This window comes from Suncus etruscus, chromosome 17 (assembly GCF_024139225.1).
Source record: "Suncus etruscus isolate mSunEtr1 chromosome 17, mSunEtr1.pri.cur, whole genome shotgun sequence".
NCBI lineage: Eukaryota > Metazoa > Chordata > Mammalia > Eulipotyphla > Soricidae > Suncus > Suncus etruscus.
Genome location: NC_064864.1, coordinates 46,143,174 through 46,168,592, shown reverse-complemented (window position 1 = coordinate 46,168,592; position 25,419 = coordinate 46,143,174). Strand labels below are relative to the sequence as shown.

At 42.3% G+C, this 25,419-nt stretch overlaps 2 protein-coding genes and 1 non-coding gene across 5 annotated transcripts in view; 1 reads left to right on the top strand and 2 right to left on the bottom strand.

Moving 5' to 3' along the window:
• The window catches only part of GBF1 (golgi brefeldin A resistant guanine nucleotide exchange factor 1), a 166,201-nt gene that overhangs the window by 61,424 nt on the left and 79,358 nt on the right, over window positions 1–25,419 (bottom strand). The window lies entirely within an intron of this gene.
• LOC125994992 (small ubiquitin-related modifier 1-like) lies at window positions 17,076–18,463 on the top strand. The gene is made up of 3 exons (XM_049764545.1): window positions 17,076–17,093; window positions 17,597–17,863; window positions 18,401–18,463. The coding sequence occupies exons 1-3, from the start codon at window positions 17,076–17,078 to the stop codon at window positions 18,461–18,463; spliced, it is 348 nt and encodes a 115-aa protein (XP_049620502.1).
• LOC125995424 (U6 spliceosomal RNA) lies at window positions 23,168–23,274 on the bottom strand. Its single transcript, XR_007490957.1, has one exon. It is a non-coding gene; the product is annotated as a U6 spliceosomal RNA (small nuclear RNA).

The window sequence follows — 25,419 nt, the reverse complement described above, 5'->3', positions numbered from 1 at the left end:
ACGTAACATACATTCATAAAAACTTGTAAGGTTTATAGCATCCCTTCCCTTCCCTCCCCTCCCCTTCCCTCCCCTCCCTCCCCTTCTTCTCCCTCCCCTCCTTCCCCTCCCCTCCCTCCCTCTCTCCCTCCCTCTAACCTCCCTCCCTCCCTTCCTTCCTTCCTGGGCCACAGCTGGGTACTTAGGGGTTACTCCTGGCCCTGTGCTCAGAAATCACTTCTGGCAGGATTTGGGAACCATATGGAATGCCAGGGATTGAACATGGGTCCATCATGGGTCAGCTGCATGCAAGTCAAACACCCTACCGCTGTGCTATCGCTCTGGCACCCAGCTCTTTTCATTTTTTTTTTGTTTTGTTTTGTTTTGTTTTTGATTTTGGGCCACACCAGGCAGCACTCAGGAGTTACTCCTGGCTTTGAGCTCAGAAATTACTCCTGGCAGCTTGTGGGAACATATGGAATGCCAGGGATCGAACCTGGGTCCGTCCTGGTCGGCCACGTGCAAGGTGTTTCAACATCCTATCAGGTCTTCGATCAGGGGATCGAACCTGAGTCAGCCACATGCAACAATAGAAAATAAAAATAAAATAAAATAAAAATTCAATAAAATTGAAGCTATACTTCAATAAAAATAACTGTGCTATCTCTCTGGTGTAGCCCTTTTCTTTTAAAGACAAAAACTGGAAACAAAACAAAACAAAACAAAAAAACTGGAAACAATGTAAATGGATAAATTCTCAGTTTATCCATAAATTTGACAACTGCTACTCAGGACTAGTGAGAGAAGACAAAGGGCTGAGCACAAACTTTGTTACATCATAAGTAAAGTCCCGGGGTAGCCCCTGAGAACCATCAGATGTGGCCCCAAACACCCCTCAACCCCCCAAATTAACTACTATTCAATAAATAAGAACAAAAGCACTCATGATATACGAGTGAACTTTATATTGTTATTATTATTAGTTTTGGGTTTTGGACTAAAACATGGCGATGCTCATGGCTTATTCTTAGCTCAGTACTTAGGAATCACTCCTGGTGGGCTCAGGGGACCATATGAGTTCTGGGGATTAAATTCAGGTTGGGTGCATGCAAGATAAGCTACTTTCCCTACTGTACTATCACTCTAGCCCTTTAATACAGGTAATTTATTTATTTTTTTGAGGGGAGGCACACCCATTTGACGCTCAGAGTTATTCCTGGCTATGCGCTTGGAAATCGCTCCTGGCTTCGGGGGACCATATGGGAATCCGGGGAATCAAAATGCAGTCCGTCCTGGGCTAGCGCTTGCAAGGCAGACGCCTTACCTGGCGCCACCACTGCGGCCCCTACAGGTAAATTTTTTAAAATACATACTAAGAGAGAAATGAAAGTATATCCTGCAGGACAGAACAAATAAAGAGGTTTTGTATAGATGTGTTGAAGAAATACCCAAGGATTGTGCATTTTACTGCACATTAATTAGACTTTAATTAAAATTAATTAGACTTCAATAAAAAAATGGGACTGGAGGGCTGGAGTGATAGCATAGCAGGGAAGGTTCCCTTGTACACAGCCAATCCGGGTCTGTCCGACATCCCATATGGTCACCTAAACCTGTCAGGAGTAATTTCTGAGTGCAGAGCCAAGAATAACTTATGAGAAGCAGAAGGTGTGGCCAAAACCAAACCAAAACAAAAAGAATGGGGGCTGGAGAGATAATGAAAGGGTTATGCATGCAGCTGATGCTGACTCAATCCTGGGCACCATCTAGTATCCTCACTCTACTCACACCAGCATTGCCAGATGTAGCCCTAGAGAGGATCTTCATGGTATCTGAGTAGCATTTCATCGCTAAGCCAAGTATTAAACTGCAGGCCCAGTTGTCTTTGGATCCTTGTGTCTCCTGAGCAATGCTTGGGAGCACCACCCACCTTTGCAAAGGCTGGGTTTGATCCATGGAGCACACACATACACCCAAAAGAAAAAAGAGCTGGAAGGGAGAGAGAGCACAGTGGTAGGATGTTTGGCTTGCAAGCAGCCAATCCAGGACAAACGGTGGTTCAATCCCCAGCATCCCATGTGGTTCCCGGGCCTGCCAGGAGTGACTTCTGAGCACAGAGCCAGGAGCACCACCAGGTATGGCCCCCCTCCCCCCAAAAAAAAAGAAAGAAAGAAAGAAAAGAAAAGATAAGAGAGCTGGAAGCTTAGGGTAAGCCCCCACTACTTGGCATTATCTGGAGAAATGAAGCTATACTCAGGGGTTACTGCTAGCTCTGCACTCAGAAATTACTCCTGGCAGGCTTGGGAAGCCATGTGGGATGCTGGGGGATTGAACCTGAGTCAGCCACATGCAAGAACAAATGTCCTATCTACTGTGCTATTGTTCTGGCCCCTGACTTTTTTTTTTCTTTTTTTCTTTCCTAATATCTTTTTTTAATTTTTAATTTTTAATTATGAGAACAATGATGCAAAGAGGACAAGGTAAAGTTACAGTGGAAGGACAATCAATCGCCCATAAACAGAGTTCTCAGAAGAAATCCCCTTGATGACGCCTAAATATTGAACTTACAAAGAACATTAAGAAAAATAAGGCAGAACCCATGTACAATTACTTTGTCCACAAGTCCCCAGATTGTTGTACATTATAACATTTCTTAGCAGTACACAAAGCAATCTAAAGCCATAAAATTTATGTGACTCCTTAAACATTGAAGGCATAGCATTTTTTTTTATATTTTCATGCACATGCATATTGGTTTAAGTTAACATCAAAAGTTTAAGAGGTTTTTTTTTAAGGGTTAGAGTCAAAGGATTATAGTAAAATGGTGTTAGAGTGGCAAATATTGTTTGCATAGGCCCACCAAAATATGGGGACATGGAAAGGAAAAGCCTTGGTCTAAATAAAATGAGACCCTACCCCTGAAGTTTCCTGGCATAAGACCAACTCTAGGCTCCAGGCAAACTAGTTTGTTCAATCCAAGTCATTGTCTGTAGTACCAATACAGTTTTATTTTTCACGCAATCTCTATTGTTGGCATCAGGTTTCTGTATTAATGATCCTGGAATCTGCACATCCTACATTGAAGTCAGGCTGGTGTGGAGTATCCTCTAGTTTCACCTCACAATTAAGGGGCAATACAGAAAGCCCAGTCCAGTAAGCAGGTCATTATTGTTGTTAAGTCTTCTCAGTGCTAAGGGAAGTCTCTTTTGAGTAGTCGATGTCAGAGCAGCGGTAGGGTCTTCCCTGGTAGAGGATTGCCTCCAGGTGATGTTATAGACAACCTTGGATGTTTCGTAGATGTCTTCCTTAGATCAGGGGTGAATGGAGAATGCCCATTCTTCTGAGGCCTGTGCCAGGTCATTATGTCAATGTTCAGGGTGTAAGGTCCCATTGCACTACAAGATTTGTGTGTTCCCATCTCTATTAGATAAAAACTTATTTGTATGTATAGTATTTTCCCGTTTTAATGTGCCTAAGCAAACAAGAAATAAAGTCACGTGGCGTTATCGGAGTATATGGGTGGCCCCTGACTTTTTAAAATCATAAGCACATTCAGTTTTCAGATCAATTGAGTAAGGTAAATCTTATGTCTTTCTTACCTTTATATTCTTTTTTTTTTTTTTTTGGGCCACACCCATTTGATGCTCAGGGGTTACTCCTGGCTAAGCGCTCAGAAATCGCTCCCTGGCTTGGGGGGACCATATGGGATACCGGGGGATCGAACCACGATCCTTCCTTGGCTAGCGCCACCTCACCGGCCCCACCTTTATATTCTTTTTTTTGGGGGGGGGCACACCCGGCATTGCTCAGGGGCTACTCCTGGCTGTCTGCTCAGAAATAGCTCCTGGCAGGCACGGGGGACCATATGGGACACTGGGATTCGAACCAACCACTTTAGGTCCTGGATCGGCTGCTTGCAAGGCAAACAGCGCTGTGCTATCTCTCCGGGCCCCCACCTTTATATTCTTATAGAAACTCCTTTAGCTTAATGAGGATGTCCAATAAGATTCTACTTAACATGTGAAATAATTCTCTCTTTTAAAACAATTATTCAGGGAGAGAAGCCAAAAAAAAAAAATCTAAATGCTATATCTAGCTGCTAATTACATGGCAAACTCATTGAGTTTTTAATCCAAGATGGCACAAGATAAAATAAGATAGTCTCAGAGTCTTGTGAGAAGATTGAAGAAGAAAGTAAGTCTTTGGATGTCTGTTAAGTGCAAGGCTTATTTTCTATTAGATACCTTGCATATATCATTTTATTTAATCTTCACAAGAACAAGATCATTGAGGTCAAAGAGATATTACAAGATTCAAAGTACTTGATTCACATGGAAGCAAACCAAGTTTTTTTTTTTTGGGGGGGGGGTCCACACCTGGCAGCTTTCAGGAGTTACTCCTGGCTCTATACTCAGAAATCGCTCCTGACAGGCTCGGGGAACCATATGGGATGCTGGGATTCGAACGACTATCCTTCTTCATGCAAGGCAAACGCCTTACCTTCATGCTATCTCTCCGACCCCCCAAACCAAGTTTGATACCTTGCACCACACAGTCCTCAGAGCACTGCCAGGAGTGATTATACCCAAGCACAGAGCCAGGAGCAGCCTCTGAGCACTGCCAATTGTAACCCAAACCTCTTCCACTACACCCCAAAATAGAATAAGTTTTCCTCTATGTTACAGATGAAAAATGGAGGATAAAATAAGTCCAGTAGGGCCCAGAGAGATAGCACAGCGGCATTTGCCTTGCAAGCAGCCGATCCAGACCAAAGGTGGTTGGTTCGAATCCTGGTGTCCCATATGGTCCCCCGTGCCTGCCAGGAGCTATTTTTGAGCAGACAGCCAGGAGTAACCCCTGAGCACCGCCAGGTGTGGCCCAAAAACCAAAAAAAAAAAAAAAGTCCAGTAATTAACTGTAGAAGATTAGAAGATTACCCAGCGATAGGATCAAGGGATACCTTAGTGACAATACAGCTACCTTACAGGTATGATTGCATAAGCTTGAACTCTGGCACTGCCCCATATGCACCAAGCTTGATCTCAGCAGAAATGCCACCTGAAATATCTGTCATCAAAACAAAGTGAGCAGTAATGTGGCAAGTGTTTGACTCCTGTATGGCTCTAGAGATACAGCAGGTAGGATGTTTACCTTGCAGCCAACCAGGGTTCAATCCCTGGCACCTATAAGACCCCTGAGCCTGCCAAGATAATTCTTGAATGCAGAGCCAGGAGTAACTCCTGGGCATAACCAAGTGTGATCCAATACCCCCAAATAAAATATATATGAGGGAAATGGTAGCAATGGAATTAAAACAAGAACTAGCCAACTCCAAAGTTCATATTTTTCACAAAATATAAAATTTTCCACTTTCTCTCACTTATCTGGAAACAAGTATTATGGTCAGCTATATGATGCATTTCTTTAAATAAAGTAAAAAAAATAGAGATATGAATAAGCATAATTTTCCCCCACTTTTGGCAAGAGGTTGGAGATTTTAAATCTCAAAAAGTTCTTGTGAAATCCCTGTTTTATTCTACCACTTGCAAATACAATATATTTTTGGGGGGTAGTTATTTTACTATACAGAAGAAAGAGTTAAGCTGAGAGTTAGTTAGGGAGAGGAAATTCCCTGGAAAATTGAAAATACATGCTGTGGCTCTGACTAAATTTCACACCCGTTTTTTTGAGCAACATCCATACTGTGTGAAAAAGGACTAAAAGACTTCTTCCCCATACAACCCTCCCCCCAATCCTTTATGCATTCCATCACCTGCTGCCTTCCTTCAGACAAAGCTGAGAGGGAGAAAGAGAAGACTATACATCTCTGCTTGGTACACAGTAAAGCCAAAGGCTAATCAACCTAGCACTGGAAGAAGTATTATGTGAGAAAAGAGAAAGAACAACACATTTCGTTTCTACTTGGACCGGCACAGGAAGGAGCTCTTAAGACAAGCCATCATGAGTGAAGGGGTAGCATTTCTGCTGCAGAGGAAAGGGGGAGGCAGTCCTTCCTGAAGAGTAGGCAGAATTAAGGAGAACAAGGCGAATTTACACCTGTCCCCAAGTCTGGTATTTCATGCTCAAGTGATCTCTGTATTTCTGTCCCTGAGAGTTATGGCTCGCCCAGCAGGAGAACAAAGGGAAAGTGGTTACATTTATTTCCCCTCTTTGTTGTCCCATTAGTTCATATTTTTGCTTATAATAATAAAGACAATAATTTGGGGGCCGGAGAGATAGCATGGATGTAAGGCGTTTGCCTTTCATGCAGAAGGACAGTAGTTTGAATCCCGGCATCCCATATGGTCCCCTGTGCCGGCCAGGGGCAATTTCTGAGCATAGAGCCAGGAGTAACTTCTGAGCGCTCCTGGGTGTGACCCAAAAACCAAAAACCAAAAAAAAAAAAAAAAAAGACAATAATTTGGTACTGGTAACTGGCCAAACAAAAGATGCCTGAGGGAACATAAGAGTCGAGGGTAGATATTTGGTATAAAAAGAGTAAGAAGAAACCTGAGTATAGTGATGAAAATGCAGCATGAGGCTGGCCTGGTTTGATTCCTGACACCACATGATCCCACAGCATCACTGGAGGCAGTGCTGGAAGTGTTGATTTACAAACCCTGAGTGATGGTTTACAATTTACAAATTGGTTCCACCCAAAATGAAGATCATCCCTAGTTTCTTTGTACCTGTTTGTTTACAACTTGGTTTTACCCAAAACAGAGATTTTCCTGACTTAGTAAGTATCAAGCAAATCCAGGCCGACTGGCTCAGCATAAGCCTTTTGTCCTTACACCCTTGCCGGGGGTGGTGTGGGGTTAACTGCAGTCTGGCAGGTAGCTCCATCTCTCAGCTTGATGAGACAGATTGCTACTCAATCACGCATGTTTCACTGTCAGCTTTCTTTGTATTATTTCCTGCAGTGACCCTTGCTCCAGACCAGCCCTGGGAAGAAACGTGGCATTTGGGGCCATTACACCTGAGCACTACTAGGTGTGATCTTGGAGGACTTCAAGATTTGTGAGGGTGGCACCCTGGCACCTGAACACTGCTTATGAGACCTCTCTAAATTGTTTTTTTTTTTTTGGGGGGGGGGTTACATCCAGCTGAGCTCAGAAATCACTCCTGGCAGGCATGAGGAACCATATGGGATGCTGGGATTCAAGCCATCTTCTGTCCTGAACTGGCTACTTGGAAGGCAAATGCCCTCCCACTGTGCTATCTCTCTGGCCCCTCAAAAGGTTGTTTTTATTTATTTTTTTTTTGTTTTTTGGGTCACACCTGGCAGCGCTCAGGGGCTACTCCTGGCTCTAAGCTCAGAAATTGCCCCCACCAGACGTGGTGGACCATGTGGGATGCCAGGATTCGAACTACTGTACTTCTGCATGCAAGGCAAATGCCTTACCTCCATGTTATCTCTCCAGCCCCCCCAAAAGTTTTATTAATTAAAAAATAATATTAGGGGCCCGGAGAGATAGCACAGCGGCATTTGCCTTGCAAGCAGCCGATCCAGGACCAAAGGTGGTTAGTTCAAATCCCGGTGTCCCATATGGTCCCCCGTGCCTACCAGGAGCTATTTCTTTTTGTTTGTTTGTTTGTTTGTTTGTTTGGTTTTTGGGCCACACCCGTTTGATGCTCAGGGGTTACTCCTGGCTATGCGCTCAGAAATCGCCCCTGGCTTGGGGGACCATATGGGACGCCGGGGGATCGAACCACGGTCCTTCCTTGGCTAGCGCTTGCAAGGCAGACACCTTACCTCTAGCGCCACCTTCCCGGCCCCCCAGGAGCTATTTCTGAGCAGACAGCCAGGAGTAACCCCTGAGCATTGCTGGGTGTGGCCCAAAAACCAAATAATAATAATAATAATAATATTAGTTATATTTATATGTTAGTTATAGTTAATAATATTTAATGTTAGTTATAGTTATATATAATGTTAGTTTATATTTCTTCCATGTTTGTGAACAGCTAACACAAAGCCTTAGCTATCGGAGGGAAAAAGAGGTCATGAGGAAAAGCTTGGAGACTTAAGCATCATAAGTAGTTCTGTAGAGGGCCCCAGAGGAATAATAGGGTGTGAAGCCATTTGCCTCACATGTAACTAACCCAGTATCACATTTGGTTCCCAAGCACCACAAAAAGTAATCCCTGAGCACCACTGGGTGTGTCCCCAAACATCAAAAGAAAAATGGGCCGGGAAGGTGGCGCTAGAGGTAAGGTGTCTGCCTTACAAGCGCTAGCCAAGGAACGGACCGCGGTTCGATCCCCCGGCATCCCATATGGTCCCCCCAAGCCAGGGGCGATTTCTGAGCACATAGCCAGGAGTAACCCCTGAGCGTCAAACGGGTGTGGCCCAAAAACCAAAAAAAAAAAAAAAAAAAAAAAAAAAAAAAAAAAAAAAAAAAAAAAGAAAAATGATACTCTATAGGCCAGACATCCAGGTTACAACTAGAGGTGATCACAACTTAAGCACTATGCGAGACCATCAGAAATGCCCAGATGAAAGCCGGAGAGATGGCATGAAAGTGGGGCATTTGCCTTGCATGCAGAAGGATAGTGGTTCAAATCCCGGCATCCTATGTGGTCCCCCAGGCCTGCCAGGAGCGATTTCTGAGCATAGAACCAGGTGTAACTAACCACTAAGCGCTGTCAGGTGTGACCCAAAAAAAAAAAAAAAAAAAAAAAAAAGCCCAGATGAGCCCTGGTTAGCCCATGGAATTGAGACCTAACATAGACTATATTCTAGAAATACGGGGGTCAGGGGGATTTTGTTCAGTTTAGTTAAAATAAAAAAATTCATAATGGGGGAAATCCCATTTCTAGTAGCATTAAAGGTGAATCTACAAACTCTTCTTTTGGGAGGGGTGTTTGTGGGCCATACCCGGCAGTGCTCAGGAGTTACTCCTGGCTCTGCGCTCAGGGGTTACTCCTCGAAGTGCTTGGGGGACCATATGGGATGTTGGAGATTAAACCCAGGTCAGTCATGTGCAAGGCAGTGCCCTACCTGCAGTGGTATCGCTCCTTGAGTATAGAACTAGGAATAAGCCCTAAACATAACTGAGTGTGGCTCTAATACAAAACAAAACAAAACAAAACAAAACAAAACAAAACAAAACAAAACAAAACAAAAAATGAATATAAGGGCTAGAGAGGTAACTCGAGAGTGCAGGCTTTGCATGTGTTCATTCCTTGGTACTGCATATGGTACTCCTGAGCATTGCCAGAAGTGATTAACCCTGAGCACTGTCAGATATGGTAAAAAAAAAAATCTAACCAAACAAATATTTTAGGGCCAGGGAGATAGCTCAAAGTGGTGAAACACTTGCCTAGCATGTGGAGTCCCAGCACTGTTTGACCAATGGGTGCTTAATTTTTATTGGGGGAGTAGGTCAGGGAGATTGTTCAAAGCAGAATATACATAGTATCAGGAGGCCAGAGTTCAATCCTTGGCATTATATGATCCCTTAGACACTAACAGGAACAACCCCCAAAACAATATGAGCAATAAATTGGAAGTAGTACTACTGGGTATGACCCAAGCAGCCCCCCCTCCCACATTGGGTATAAAGATTAAATGCTTATTTCATCCCATTTAACAAATTTTTTTTAAAAAATTATGTATGTATGTATAAAGATTTTGCAGGGATGGGCTGGTGAAAATTTAGGCCACATCCAACATCACTCAGGTATCATTCCTGACTGTGGTTTGGGACTCTCTGTAGTGTAGGGAATAGAACCAGAGTCAAATGGATGCAAGGCAATAACCTTAATTCCTGTACTATCTCTTCAGCCTGATAAAGTTATTTCTCAATAATTGGACTATCACTCTTTTCATTTCCATCTCTTTGATTCCTTTATATTTTCCAAAACATTCAAGATGGAATCTATTATTTTATAATTATTAAGTATCACTGGAAAAGGTGGTGGGCCATACATAGTGGTGCGCAGAAGTGACCCTGAGAGATATTTAGGGTAACATATATGGTGGTAGGGATCGAACAGGGGTCAGTTTTATGCAAGGCAAGTACCTTACCTGCTGTCTTAACTCTCTAGCCCCTCATTTAAAATATTTTTTAAAATCTATTTGGGAAAAAGCAGAATTGGTAAATACCAGTAAGTAAGTAAAACTGTCACCTACCCAAAATGGTATGAATACTAGGATCAGTCTACGGCCACACCACCCTGAACGAGCCCGATCTCATCTGATCTCGGAAGCTAAGCAGGGTTGGGCCTGGTTAACATCCAGGAATACTAGAATCAGAGACATTCAAAAAGTTAATTGGGGGCCCGGAGAGATAGCACAGCAGCGTTTGCCTTGCAAGCAGCTGATCCAGGACCAAAGGTGGTTGGTTCAAATCCCAGTGTCCCATATGGTCCCCCGTGCCTGCCAGGAGCTATTTCTGAGCAGACAGCCAGGAGTAACTCCTGAGCAACGCTGGGTGTGACCCAAAAAAACCAAAAACCAAAAACCAAAAAAAAAAAAAAAAAAAAAAAAAAAAGAAGTTAATTGGGGCCTAAGTGATAGTACATCAGGTAGGACGCTTGGCCTTCATGTGGCCGAGGTCACATGAACAGGGTTCAATTTCCAGCGTCCCCTATGGTCTCCCAAGCACCTCTAGGAGTAGTTACTGAGTAGAGCACTAGGAGTAGTAACTACTCTAGGAGTAGTTACTGAGTTGGAAATAACCCCTGAGTATCACTAGGTTTAGTCCCCAAATAAAGTTGAAGTGCTTGCCTCAAATATAGCATATCCCTAGAACAGCAAATGACTTCCTGAGCACTACCAAGAAGCAGGGTTAAGCTCTGAGCACCATTATGATGGCCCAAAATGAACAAAATGCAGTATAAATACTGTTTTTTTGGGGGGTCATGAACAGCTAAAGAATTATTTTTTTTTTATCTTTGGGGTCACACCTGGCAGTGCTCAGGACTTACTCCTGGCTTATTCTCAGAGAACATTCCTGGCACCAGAAGTGAGAGTATAAAACAAATACATTATCCACTGTACTATCTCTTTAGCCCTAAGAACAATTCCTTTTTATTTTTTTTTGTTTTGTTTTGTTTTTGGGCCACACCCGTTTGACGCTCAGGGGTTACTCCTAGTTATGTGCTCAGAAATCGCCCCTGGCTTGGGGGGACCATATGGGACGCCGGGGGATCGAACCGCGGTCCGTTCCTTGGCTAGCGCTTGCAAGGCAGACACCTTACCTCTAGCGCCACCTTCCCGGCCCCAGAACAATTCCTTTTTCTTTTCTTGGGGGGCACACCTGGTGATGCTCAGCTGGCACTCCTACCTCTATGCTCAGAAAACACTCCTGGCAGGCTGGGAGACCATACAGGATGCTGGGGATCAAACTGGGGTCGGCCTCGTGCAAGGCAAACATCCTACTATTGCTCCAGTGCTATTGCTCCAGTCCCAGAATGATTTATTGGGACTACACCATGGCAATGCTCAGGGGTTATTCCTGGTTATGTACTTAAGAATTACTATAGGATAGTGCCCAGGATACAAGTCACTCACCGAGTGGGAGAAACTATTCACCCAATACCCATCAGATAAGGGGCTAATATCCAAAATATACAGGGCACTGACAGAACTTTACAAGAAAACTTTACAAGAAAAAAACATCTAATCCCATCAAAAAATGGGGAGAAGAAATGGACAAATGCTTTGATAAAAAAGAAATACAAATGGCTAAAAGCACATGAAAAAAATGTTCCTTGTCACTAATCATCAGGGAGATGCAAATCAAAACAATGATGAGATACCACCTCACACCACAGAGATTGGCGCACATCACAAAGAATGAGAACAATCAGTGCTGGTGGGGATGTGGAGAGAAAGAAACTCTTATCCACTGCTGGTGGGAATGCCCTCTAGTCCAACCTCTATGGAAAGCCATATGGAGATTCCTCCAAAATCTAGAAATTGAGCTCCCATTCAACCCAGCTATTCCACTCCTAGGGATATACCCTAAGAACACAAGAACACAAAACAAAAACCCCTTCCTCACACCTATATTTATTGCAGCACTATTCACAATAGCCAGGCTCTGGAAACAACCAAGATGCCCTTCAATAGACGAATGGCTAAAGAAACTATGGTACATATACACAATGGAATATTATGCAGTCGTCAAGAGAGATGAAGTCATGAAATTTTCCTATACATGGATGTACATGGAATCTATCATGCTGAGTGAAATAAGTCAGAGGGAGAGCAAGAGTCGCAGAATAGTCTCACTCATCTATGGGTTTTAAGAAAAATAAAAGTCATTTTTGCAACAATCCTCAGAGACAATGAGAGGAGGGCTGGAACTTCCAGCTCACTTCATGAAGTTCACCACAAAGAGTGGTGAGTGCAGTTATAGAAATAACTACACACTGGGTCCAGAGAGATAGCACAGCGGCGTTTGCCTTGCAAGCAGCCGATCCAGGACCAAAGGTGGTTGGTTCGAATCCCGGTGTCCCATATGGTCCCCCGTGCCTGCCAGGAGCTATTTCTGAGCAGACAGCCAGGAGTAATCCCAGAGCACTGCCGGATGTGACCCAAAAACCAAAAAAAAAAAAAAAAAAAAAGAAATAACTACACAGAGAACTACCATAATCATGTGAATGAATGAGGGAACTGGAAAGCCTGTCTAGAGTACAGGTGGGGGTGGGGTGGGATGAAGGGAGATTTGGGACATTGGTGGTGGGAATGTTGCACTGGTGAAGGGGGTGTACTTTACATGACTGAAACCTAATCACAATCATATATGTAATCAAGATGTTTAAATAAAGAAAAAAGTTTCAAAAAAAAAAAAGAATTACTATAGGAGGGGCCAGAGTAATAGCACAGTGGTAGGGCGTTTGCCTTGCACGCAGCTGACCCAGGACAGACCTGGGTTCAATCCCAGGTGGATATGGTCCCCCAAGTCAGGAGTGATTTCTGAGCACATAGCCAGAAGTAACCTCTGAGCATCACTGGGTGTGGCCCAAAAGCAAACAAACAAACAAAATTACTATGGGGGTCTGAGCCATAGCACAGCAGGTAGGGCGTTTGCCTTGCATGCAGCCAACATAGGTTTGATCCCAGGAATCCCAAAAGGCCCCCTGAGCCTCCCAGGAGTAACCCCCTAAGTGCTGCCAGGTGTGGCCTAAAAACAAACAAAAAAATTACTATAGGTGGTGCTGGCAGACCACATGTAATGCCAAGGATCGAACCTGGCAAATGCCTTACCCGCTATACTATTGCTCCAGTCTCAGCCCCCATCCCTTACTATAATCTCCTCTACATTTTTAAAGCAGGGTCAGAGAAATGGTATGAAGTTAAGACAGCTATGTAGCTGACACTAGTTCAATCCCCACCACTACATGTGATTCCTGAGCACAAAATCAGAAGTTCTGAGTATCACCAGGTGTGGACTTAAAACCTTTAGGGGAAAAAAAGAATACAAGTAGGTTAGGTCCTCATCTAAATTGTACTGAGTCACTCTGGACATGTAGATCCATGGAAGAGTTCAAGCTTTACATATAAAAGGCCCTAGCTTCTATTCCTAGCATTAAAAATAAAATAATAACCCTGACATTACCTAATTGCTACATCAGAACCTCTTTCTGTTTCGTGAAATAGAAGAATCCACCACAATGTGTATAGGCCTCTGTTGATTGTTACTATGATGCATTCCTAGATAATACAAATTCTAAGAAGCTGGTTATATGCTGTAATTCTACTAATCAATCTTTCTATTGCTCTTTTTGGGGGCTGACAAAAGTCCAGTCTCCCTTGCCTTAAGAAACAAACAAAACTGTACTAAGAAACCAGAGATTAGAGCTTCTCGAGAATATTGTCTAAATAAGATGTAACTGATAAGAGACTACTGATCTTGTTTTAATATGAACCAGTACACCCTTTGAAATATGGTGGAGAAAGAAACAAGAAAAACTAAGGAGTACTCGCAGTGTGAAGGATTATTACCACACACCCTGCAGCAGAAGTAGGAAGCACTCACTATATTGCTGTGATGTGTCATGACTCTTGTTCTGTTTTGACCTATTGGATTCAGCATACACAAGGTCTTTTTGATGGCAGTAATAAAGCTGAGGTCTTCCCAAGAGGCTAGGCCGAGTCTCTTTTATTTCCACAGAGATAACTGTCCTTGATTTCTTGCTACCAGAATTAATCTCGTGCTAGCACACTGTTACTTTAATAAAGTATATTCTGCTTTATGTATGGACTGGTTAACTATAGTCTATAACTCAGGGAGGGAGGCAGAGAGGGACAAGTGTCTAGTAGAGGGCCTTGAACAGAGTGCCCAACCAATGTTTCTGGATTAGTTAGAAAAGGTCATAGGGAACTGCTGAACAAATCTACATTCCAATTTTCATATCAAAAACTTCTTCTCATTTCCAGAAAACACTGGTTAAAAAAAATGTTTACAAGAAATAGGGTAGCACCTGAACAGAAGGTCCTCCCATATGTGACCAGTGGCCACTTGCCAACAGTGAGAGTTTCAAGAAGGAACACCTCTGAGAACAAGCTGCCAATGGTGATGGGAAGCAGCCTAGACTTTGAGGGAGCTGTACTGGGAAGGAAGAGGAGGAGAAGCCATTTTGTGCTCTTTGGGGAAAATGTTAATGAGAGGTTTCACAAATGTCAGACTTGCCTGATTAAACGGAGCCAGCTAGGTAGATGTTTTTCATATTAATACCATCTCTGCTAAAAGAGCAAAGAGAGGGAAGAAAAGGAGGTTTGAGAAAGGAAAATGATAAACCTCAATTATTTACAAAAGAAATTATACTTCTGCTACCTTGGGCAAGGATATCAAAGAAGAGAACTGTTATCTGCCAGGCTTGGCTCTGCTACCTCCTTGCCCCTTTCAAAAAGAAAAATGTAATCCCTGAAGCCCTGCAGGAGAGGCGAGAGACCTGTGCACTCAGTGGGAGATCTACTGATTAAGAACTTAAGGAATCTAAAAGCAAGTTAAGTCATGGAGAAAGTTCTATTTGAATAGTTATTCCTAAAACTTAAAGGAAGAAAAAATATGCAGCAGAAAGTCATTCAAATAACGGATGGTTCTAAAAATTTCTCCCTCCTTAGTTTGTGTCTATCTCTTTATAGCTTTTTATAGTTTCTGCTACTTAAAAGCTAGGGATGGACTAATGCTGGGAGTGTTTGTTTATTTGTTTTCCTTTAGACCATATTCAGTGGTGCTTGGGGATTAGTCCTGGCGCTGCACTCAGGAATTACTCCTGGTGGTACTCAGGGGAATATACAGGGTGCTGGGGAATGAACCCAGATTGGCCATGTGCAGGCAAACTCCCTACCGTACCCACTCCATTCACTGGCCTAAAGTTGTAGATTAAAAAACTCAAATCTCCTTTTCTCATTTTTCCTCTTCCCAGCTCAGCCTATAATTGCATCCCAATCAACCAGTATTAATATAAATACTCAGAGATATTTATTTGCTTTTGATTTAGCCTGGCTGTTTTCAGGCTCCATATCCCTGTGTATTTAATAAATCACACTAGTTAGGTGGACAGGATTAGTTCCAAGTCACCTAATGACTATATCATGAACTGCAGCATTAAACGGATTAATATTAATCCAAGCTGCTACAGTTCAGTGGGAAAAGACCAGTCTGTTCTCCAACAGGAGCTCAGGCCGGCAAGAAATCCTCAACAAGACCAGGAAGATTAATGAGGGCTTCTACATTCTGCCTGCAAATCTTCACCTACCAGGGTGTGGGGCAGTGAATCCCAGCCCAGATGAGCTCATAAATAACCCATAATATCACAAGTATTTGGGGCAGCTGAGCCCCAGCAAGAGAGGGCCAGCTAGTCTCTTCATCTTTGCCTCTTGTAACCCACACCATCTAAATGACACAAGAATTTTACAGGCCCACACAGTGGCTACTCCTGTTTTCTTTCATGAAGGGCCCACACCTCATAAATCACTTTCTTTTTCCAAGAAGAGTACTTACTACAGTTTGGATTTGCATATGTGTATTCAGAAGAACATGAAGCTCCTTATAGTGTCACTTGTAAGAAAATGGAGAAATAATCTGGCCTCTACAATATGAGGAACCTGCTTTCAAATCTTCAGCTCAGCAGCACCCTATCTTCATTAGAACCCACTATGCTACCATTGTCCAGGGCCTCTGGAGCGTACCATTTCCTTGGCTTTGTCAACGTGAACACTCATGAGGAAAGACTGTATCCATAAGACCACCATGAGAACCAGTGTTTTTCCTCGCTCCTTGGTCCTAACTTTACTATTACAAAATCACCAAGATAAATCCAGTCAACGGGGCCGGAGAGATAGCATGAAGGTAGGGCATTTGCCTTGCATGCAGGTCAGTGGTTCAAATCCCAATATTCCATATGGTCCCCCAAGCCTGCCAGGAGTGATTTCTGAGTGTAGAGCCAGGAGTAACCCCTGAGCACTGCTGGGCTTGACCCAAAAACAAAAATAACAACAACAAAATAAAATAAATCCAGCTAAGCTCCCTAGGGGGTGTTAGAATGATTGAGAGAGGGTAGTAGTAGTCTTGGGTGCAAATAAGGGAGTACTTTCTATTTTTTAAAGACAGTAGATTTCCAATAAGGCACTGAATGATTCTTTTTTCTGAAAAGGGAACAGCAATAGGTCAAATCAGGTTGAAGAATACTGCTTAGTTTATTGCATAAGAGTAAAGGCACTTGTTTTGCATGTGGCTGACCCCAGTTCAATTTCTGGCACTGCGAATTCTCCCATGCACGTCTGAGAGCAAACTGAATAGTGGATCAATTATCAAGATTTTCTTGAAAGGGATGAGTGACCACTAGATAAATGACAGTCCTTCTTACACTATCAACCAGTATCTTATGACAAAGGCCACAGACTTCACCTACTAACTGGCACTGGCTTGTGAACAGGTGCTTGAAGACTACTACTAGAAAACCTGGGCTTCCATCAAGCAAATTACTAAAGAAAAATCTTCATTTTAAATGCATTCTACCACAGTAAAGTGTGGGCAGAGAGGTTTAAAATTTTCTGGGCTTGAGGTGGCCGAAGACGGTCTGCGCCTGAGGCCACGGCTGTGGCCCTGCGGACAGCCCAAGGAGCCAGCACCATGTCGGATCAGGAGGGAGTGCCGTTCTATCTCCTGGCATCCTATATGGCCTCCCAAGCCAGGAGCAATTTCTGAGTGCAAAGCCAGGCGTAACCTGAGTGTCACCAGGAAGGAAAGACAATGCATACAAAAGATACCAAGATTATTGAAGACAAACTGGAGCCTTTTGTATTCAGGATCTTCTCATTTTCCAAGCCATTTTATCAAAGGAGAAAAAAGAGCACATGAAAACCTGGATGACTGTATTAGGCAAGCACTTAGTTAAAAATAAGTGCCACAGATGACCTTGTTCCATAGACTTCATGAGACTGGAGAGATCACTAAGACTAGTGACTAGGCCGCCTAGACTCAGGGGTCTCAAACTTGCTGCCCTCCGTACAACATTTTGTGGCCCTGCCCTAGAGGAATCTTTTTTGTTTTGTTTAGTTTTAATTGTTTGGGTCACACCCTCCCAGTGTTCAAGGCTTACTACTGACTCTGCACTCAAGGATCACTCCGACTTTGCCTCCTGTGGCCCCCAGGAGGCAAAACCGTCAACTGAGGACTTGGGAGATAAGAAGGAAGGAGAATACATAAAACTCAAAGTTATTGGACAGGATAGCAGTGAGATTCATTTTAAAGTGAAAATGACCACACATCTCAAGAAACTTAAAGAATCTTACTGTCAAAGACAGGGAGTTCCAATGAATTCACTCAGGTTTCTCTTTGAAGGTCAGAGAATTGCTGATAACCACACTCCAAAAGAATTGGGAATGGAGGAAGAAGATGTGATTGAAGTTTATCAGGGGGTCACTCAAGGATTTAGATATTCTTTTTATTTTTTTCTTTATCCTCAATCCTTTTTTTTTTTTTTTTGGTTTTTCAGGCCACACCTTTTTGATACTCAGGGGTTACTCCTGGCTACGCTCAGAAATTGCCCCTGGCTTGGGGGGACCATATGGGATGCCAGGGGATCGAACTGTTGTCCTTTCCTTGGCTAGCGCTTGCAAGGTAGATACCTTACCTCTAGCGCCACCTCGCCGGCCCCTATTTTTAAAAATAGTTTTTTTGTAATGTGTTCAAAAAAGAATTGAGAACAGGCACCCAGTCTCTTTAAAACATCTGGTAATTTGAATTCTAGTGCCCATTTTATTCATTATCATTTGTTTTCATTGTGCTGATTTTTGGTGATCAGACCTCAGCCCCTTGACATTGCTCTCCTTTTAGAAATGACGTGTGCAGAGTGGCCATCTTTTGCAGGGACTGTGCATTTTCAGACTTGTGATAAATAGGACCGACCAATGCGAGTGTCCATAATGACTTTCCAATTGGCTCTGATGTTCTAGCATGTGATCGCTTCACTGCTGGACTATGACTTTCAGTGGGAGATGGAAGTTTTTCAGAACTGAACTGTGGAAAATGACCTTTCCTTAACTTTTAAAATCTGAGGGTATGGACCAAAAAAAAAAATGAAGAGGAAGAAGATCAGATTGGAAATGAAATAAATGACAGCTGTGATGAGAGTCATGACTAACTTCAAAGATGGTTTCACTGGAGAAAGCATTTTAAGATTAATGAGAAAAAATCTTGTCAGAAGATCCCAGAAAAGTTCTTTCATTAGCAGTTAAAGCTATTCATACAGAAGTATATACAACTGAACACTGCTCTTTTTTTATTTTGTTTGTACTTTCTGGCCTGGGAGATGAGATTTAAATAGACATTGTCTGTACCAGCTTCATTAAAATAAACAAATATTTGTAAAAACCATAAAAAATTTTTTCTGGGCTTGAATATAAAGAAGATGGTGGAGTATACTTCAAGAGGCTGTAGGAGAAGTCTAAAAGTGGGGCCCACTTAAAGAAAAAGTTGAGGGAACTGTTAATAGTTGGATCTCTTGTTTTTCAGTAAAGATGAAAGGAAAGCAAAACTCTACTAGAAAATGCCCTGACAAGTTAAACTAAATAGTAAACTATTTTCTTTCTTTTTTTGGTTTTTGGGCCACACCCGGCGGTACTCAGGGGTTACTCCTGGCTGTCTGCTAAATAGCTCCTGGCAGGCACGGGGACCATATGGGACACCGGGATTCGAACCAACCACCTTAGGTCCTGGATCGGCTGCTTTGCAAGGCAAACACGGCTGTGCTATCTCCCCGGGCCCATAGTAAACTATTTTCACTGGAGTAATTCAACTTTGGGAAATTCACAGGTCTCATGGAATGGTTGGTTCTACTCAACAAAGGCAGTTCAGATAAGTGGCAAGAGAAAAAAAATTAGGCCTTATCAATAATTAATGTTTTCCTGACCAGCTGTTAGCAAGGAGTTCCCAAGTGGGGGTTGTAGGACAGAGGATCTCTCACCACCCTCTCCAAACAAAGCTCATAAGATTCCATTAGATACCCAACCCCCTCTTCAATAAGACAAATGCAGAGGATTATAACATAAGATTAAAAAGATTGGTATGTCCAACAACTTTCTTATAGTTGCACAGGCTCAATTCTCCTTATCTACATTCTTTAACTATTTTTATACCTTCCAAAGCCCTCTCTTTATAGTCAATTTGTTTCCCTTTAAGGTTCACCATCAAAGGACTCAGGACACTAATCATAAGTGTTACATTGCTAAGATCATATGTATATACACAGGAATCTGCTAGAACTTCAGTCCCCATTGAAGAGAAATATAAGAGGGGGTCTGGGAAAGCTCAGTGGTGGGGTATCTGTCCTGCAAGCATGAGAGTGCATGTTCGATTCCTGGAACTACCATGCATGTAATCCTGGCAACAACTATTCAGGACCCCCAGTGCCATTAGTACAATCCTTGATTCACAATGACAAGAAGTGAGTGAATAACACAATTAAGAATGCAATCTTCCAAAAAAAAAAGGGCCCGGAGAGATAGCTCAGCAGTGTTTGCCTTGCAAGCAGCCGATCCAGGACCAAAGGTGGTTGGTTCGAATCCCGGTGTCCCATATGGTCCCCCGTGCCTGCCAGGAGTTATTTCTGAGCAGACAGCCAGGAGTAACCTCTGAGCAATGCCGGGTGTGGCCCAAAAACCAAAAAAAAAAAAAAAAGAATGCAATCTCCAATAAGCACCTCGATCAAGAGTGTGAGGATGGTCACCTATGTGTGAGTCCTTGAAAGTATTTCAACCAAGGTGTACACAAGGACAACTGTCCCAGCAAACACTAGAGCTGGGTATATTAGCCCTTTACAAAGTGTGTCAATCCTCATCACTGCAGCAGGAACAATAAAGGAATGAAAACTTATTTAAAGAGCAGGCCCTGGGGCCAGAGCAATAGCACAGAGGTAGGGTGTCTGCCTTACATGTGGCCAACCCAGGACAAACTGGGATTCTATCCCCTGCATCCCACCTAGTCTCCCGAGCCTGCCAGGGGCGATTTCTGAGCAAAGGACCAGGAGAAACCCTTAAGCTATGCTGGGTGTGGCCCATATATACAAATAAATAAATAGCCCTGAGGTGATAAGTCAACTGTCAGAACTCATGACTTGCTTATATAGGGATCTGAGTTCTTTCTCTAGCACAGCATAGCCACTAAGCACTACCTGGTATAGCCCTGGTGGGCTCCTGAGCAGCACTGCACTACCAGTTGTGAGCACTGAACCATTTGGCTTGGTTGACTAAGTAGAACAGAAAGCCCCACCTTCCTCTCACTCCCACCCCAACACACACAGACAAAAGACTAAGGGTATTTATAGTAGTCATAAGGGCTCCCATCTCTTGCCAGACTTTTCTATCCTGTAAAACTTTCAAACCATTAGAGGAAAGATGTTCCCCTGGCATCAAGAACTTCAAAAGTGTTACATAACTTTTAAAAAGGGATTTCTAGAAACAACAGCAAACTTTCTTCAAAGCAATTTGCAAAGAAGAAAAGAGCAGAACACTACAAGTCCCCAGGCCATGGTGCCCAGGAAGAGGACTATCTAGGAGGATGCATCAGGCTCTAGGAATGCTGAAGTCTACATATTTGCCATTCAACACCAAAATGGCCTTTCAAGTTCAATCAGCTATAAATGTTGCTTTGTTCTAACTTTCCACTGAACTTCCTGGAATCTATTATCCAACTGTCAGGGATGTATATTTAGCAAGAGCAACATGGCCTCTCTGTCATTGCCCCACTGCTCACGTCATCTCTAATAAACAGAAAATCAGCCCATTCCTCAGTCTCTACTCCAATCACTGTGGTTTGAAGCATATAAAGACTTGGTGTAAAGATCACAACTGACCATCCTCCCCACAGTTACCTACAAGTTCCATATCTCTTCCAGGATAATGCTGCCGTAAAGTTTTCTTAACAGCTCCCACAACACACACCCAGTGTTTATACTCAGCAGAACCAAGCATGCATGATTGGGCCTTGTTGGGGGAAGTCTGTTAATGACTTAATAGAAGCCAAAAGTTTAACAGATTAATAGGAATGTCAATCAAAACAGGTACTACAAAATTTGAAATATTCACTGCTACTATAATTGGAAAGATTAAAAAATAAAATTGGCAGATAAACAACTCCAATTTATCCCCCCCAAAAAATCAATTTGAAATATATCCTCTCAGCCAGAGAACATGAGGCAAAACTGTTCCCACTCTATCAAGATAGATTTGGCTTTTTGAGATACTGATTTTTTTTTTATCCTGACAGCAAACAGTAAGAACAGACTAGATTCAAATGAAAAACACATGTACTCTACCACTTTTCCGATTCACCACTTCTACCAACTACAAATCCACCTAAATCCTTTAAGGATCCACATGGCCTCTTTCCAGTTCCATAATATCCAACATAGCTCTTTAAGTCCAATAGAAAAGGAGAGGCATATATATATATATATGTATGTATGTATATTTGAAATACAGGTGGTCATATTTTCCTAAATTTTATAAATGTAAACCAGGAATCACAATATGAGTTTTCTAAAATCCAGAAATATGTGAAAATTAAACAAGAATTGAAGGTAAATTCTTATTCAGTATCATGAAATTAACTCCTAATTAAAGTTTTATGACAATAGATTTAGAATAAGGAGAAAAATCATGAGAACAAAATATATCATTCATTCTAGCTAATAATGAATCAAACTCCAAATGTACAGACAAGGATAAAAATCACAAGAGGCACAAATGCTCATCTTTTTTTTTTTTTTTTTTTTTTTTAGTTTTTTTTTTTGTTTTTTTGGGTCACACCCAGCAGTGCTCAGGGGTTACTCTTGGCTCCACGCTCAGAAATTGCTCCTGGCAGGCTCGGGGGACCATATGGGATGCCAGGATTTGAACCAATGACCTTCTGCATAAAAGGCAAACGCCTTACCTCCATGCTGTCTCTCTGGTCCCACAAATGCTCATCTTTAAAGGATGACAATAGTTTTAATGACCTAAGGGAAACTAGAAATCTAACACAAATTATAGGAATCTCGGGGCCGGTGAGGTGGCGCTAGAGGTAAGTTATCTGCCTTGCAAGCGCTAGCCAAGGAAGGACCGAGGTTCGATCCCCTGGTGTCCCATATGGTCCCCCCAAGCCAGGGGCAATTTCTGAGTGCTTAGCCAGGAGTAACCCCTGAGCATCAAACAGGTGTGGCCCCAAAAACCAAAAAAAAAAAAAAAAAAAATTATAGGAATCTCTAGAAAGACAAAAAGTTCTCCAAATAAATAGCAGCCAATATCTAAACAAATGTAGGAATACACAAGAATGAACCCATGTGAGTTATATTTCAACCATCTGAGTTGAAAAATAAAAGTTTGTTTATGAATGAGGATAGTGAAGCAAAACTAAGAAAAAGACAAACTGTGCTGTCTACAGGAAAAGAAAAGTTTCCATTTACGTACAATCTATAGTCCTCGATCTGCAAGGTGAAAGCACAGTATTAACAAGAGAAATAAGAAATGAGTCCATGTTTAAAAGGTCAATTAGTTAATGATAAAGAAGCAAAGAATGTATAATAGAAAAAGAGCAGTCTCTTCAATAGATGGCGATGGGAAATCTGAATAGCTACATGCAAACTAGTAACTAATTTACATCATGCACAAAAATTAACGCAAAATTGATTAAAACATTAAGTTTAAGTGTAAGATCTTATGCAATAATCCCCCTTTTGTTCTTCTTTTCTTTTGGAATAATTCACAAATTTGAGTGTCATCCTTGCACAAAGGCCATGCTAATCTTCTCTGTGTCGTTGCAATTTTAGTATATGTGCTGTTGAAGCAAGCACCCCCCCTTCTTTTTTTTTTTTTTTTAAAGAAAACATAGATAACAAGCTAGAGAGATAGTTCTGTGGTTACGGCACTTTCCTTACATGAGATGAACTACAGTTAGATCCCTGGAACCCTGTGGTCTACATACTACTACTGGGATCTACCCTACCACAGCCAGGATGGATCCTTCCTTAGCAGAGGCCAAACCCTTCTCCCACATCAGACTCCTCTATTCCTGGCACCACCAAGAAAGAAAAAAAAACAAAAAAGAAAGAAAGAAACAAAAAAGAAAACAGATAATATGTTTCTTGCCATTGGTCTTGGTGATATTTTTATCTGCTTCTAAAAACAAAGAAAACAAAAATAAACAGGGGAAACAGAGATTTTAGTGCTATCACATCAATTCCCTCAAAGGTCATTTTATTATTGAATAATAACATAATAAATATGCTACGTGGGGCTGTTTCAAGCCATACCAAAAAGAGCTCAAAGCTTACTCCTAGGAATAGATTTAGGGATTACTCCTAGCTGGGCACAGAGGACCATAGGCAGTGCCAGGGACTGAAACCAAGTCAGCACTATGTGAGGCAAGTGCCTTTCTCTGTCTCTCTGGTTCAGACTGAATCCACTATTTAGCATTCACTACTTCAAATACTATGAACAGATCTGGGCTGACTGGTATAGTGCTTAGTATTCAGTTGTGAGAATGTACCACATTTTACTTACCCATCTTATTTCTGATAAAACATGCTGGATAGCTTCTTCTTTTGCCTTCTAGAAATATGCTATTATATAACTTTTGTTGTTGTTGTTGTTGTTGTTGTTGTTGTTCTGGAGTCACATTCAGAGGTATTTGAGCTACTCCCAGCTCAGTGCATGGGGAACTATGTGGTACAGGAAATCAAACCTGGGGATCTACATGAAAGCACACATTCCAGCCCTTTGAGCTATCTCCCTGGCTCTATAGAAACATTCTTATATACATTTTTAATGTAGATATGTATATATGACTATCCAGTGAGCAAATCAGATAGTTTTAGCCATTCTACTCTGATCTGTAGTAGAATTCCACTCTGGCTTTGAATTATTTAATAATAAATCACCTTTCTTCCTATACCAACTATTCAGGTCTCCTCTATTGAGGAAAAAAGCATTTTGCCCATTTTCTGTTAAAAATCTTCCCCGACCCATTTTTTTTTATACATTTTTATGCACTTGGCAATGCTCAGAGGTCACTGCTAGCTCTGCACTCAGGAACTACTCCTAGCAGTGTTCAAGGGGCCACATGGAATGCTGAACTCGGGTTGGCCACATGCAAAGCAAGTGCTCTCAGAAATTGCTTTTGGCATGCTCGGGGGACCCTATGGGATGCCAGGATTCATCCATCCTGAATCGGCAAATACCCTATCACTGCACTATCCACCACCCCCCACCTTTTTTTTTTTTTTTGTCAGACCCAGTGGCGCTCAGGGATTACTCCTGGCTCTGCGCTCAGAAATCACTCCTGGCAGGCTCGGGGACCATATAGGATGCCAGAAATAGAACCCAGGTCTGTCCTGGGTCAGCATGCAAGGCAAACACCCTACCAATGTGCTATTTCTCTGACCTCCCCCTTTTTTTGATTTTTGGGTTACACTCAGGGACTACTCCTGGCTCTGCGCTCAGAAATCGCTCCTGGAGGCTCTGGGGACCATATGGCACACCTCGATTCAGAACCACCGTCTGTCCTGGATCAGCTGCTTGCAAGGCAAAACACCCTACCACTGTGCAAATATCTCCAGCCCCCTTTATTTGCATTTTTGATGAATATTTTTTGTGAATATTGATAGAAACTGTCCTCTCAGAAATTTACTGTTATTTTACATGTCATTATCATTCTCCAGATAAAATTCACCTCTAGGATCCAGAGAAATTACTCAAGTTACTGGGACATTTATTTTACATGCTGGAGTCCTGGGGTTTAATACTAGGCACAGCACGGTCCTCTGAATATCACAGAAATGGCCTCAAGGAGCCTTTGAGTGTGACCCAAAATGGGAGTAAAAATGCACCAAAATACTTTTAACTCCAACTAACTTTGTATACGGATTTTTATTTGTTTGGGGGCTATACCCAGTGGTGCTCAAGGACTATCTCTAGCTCAGTGCTGGGATAAGATAGGT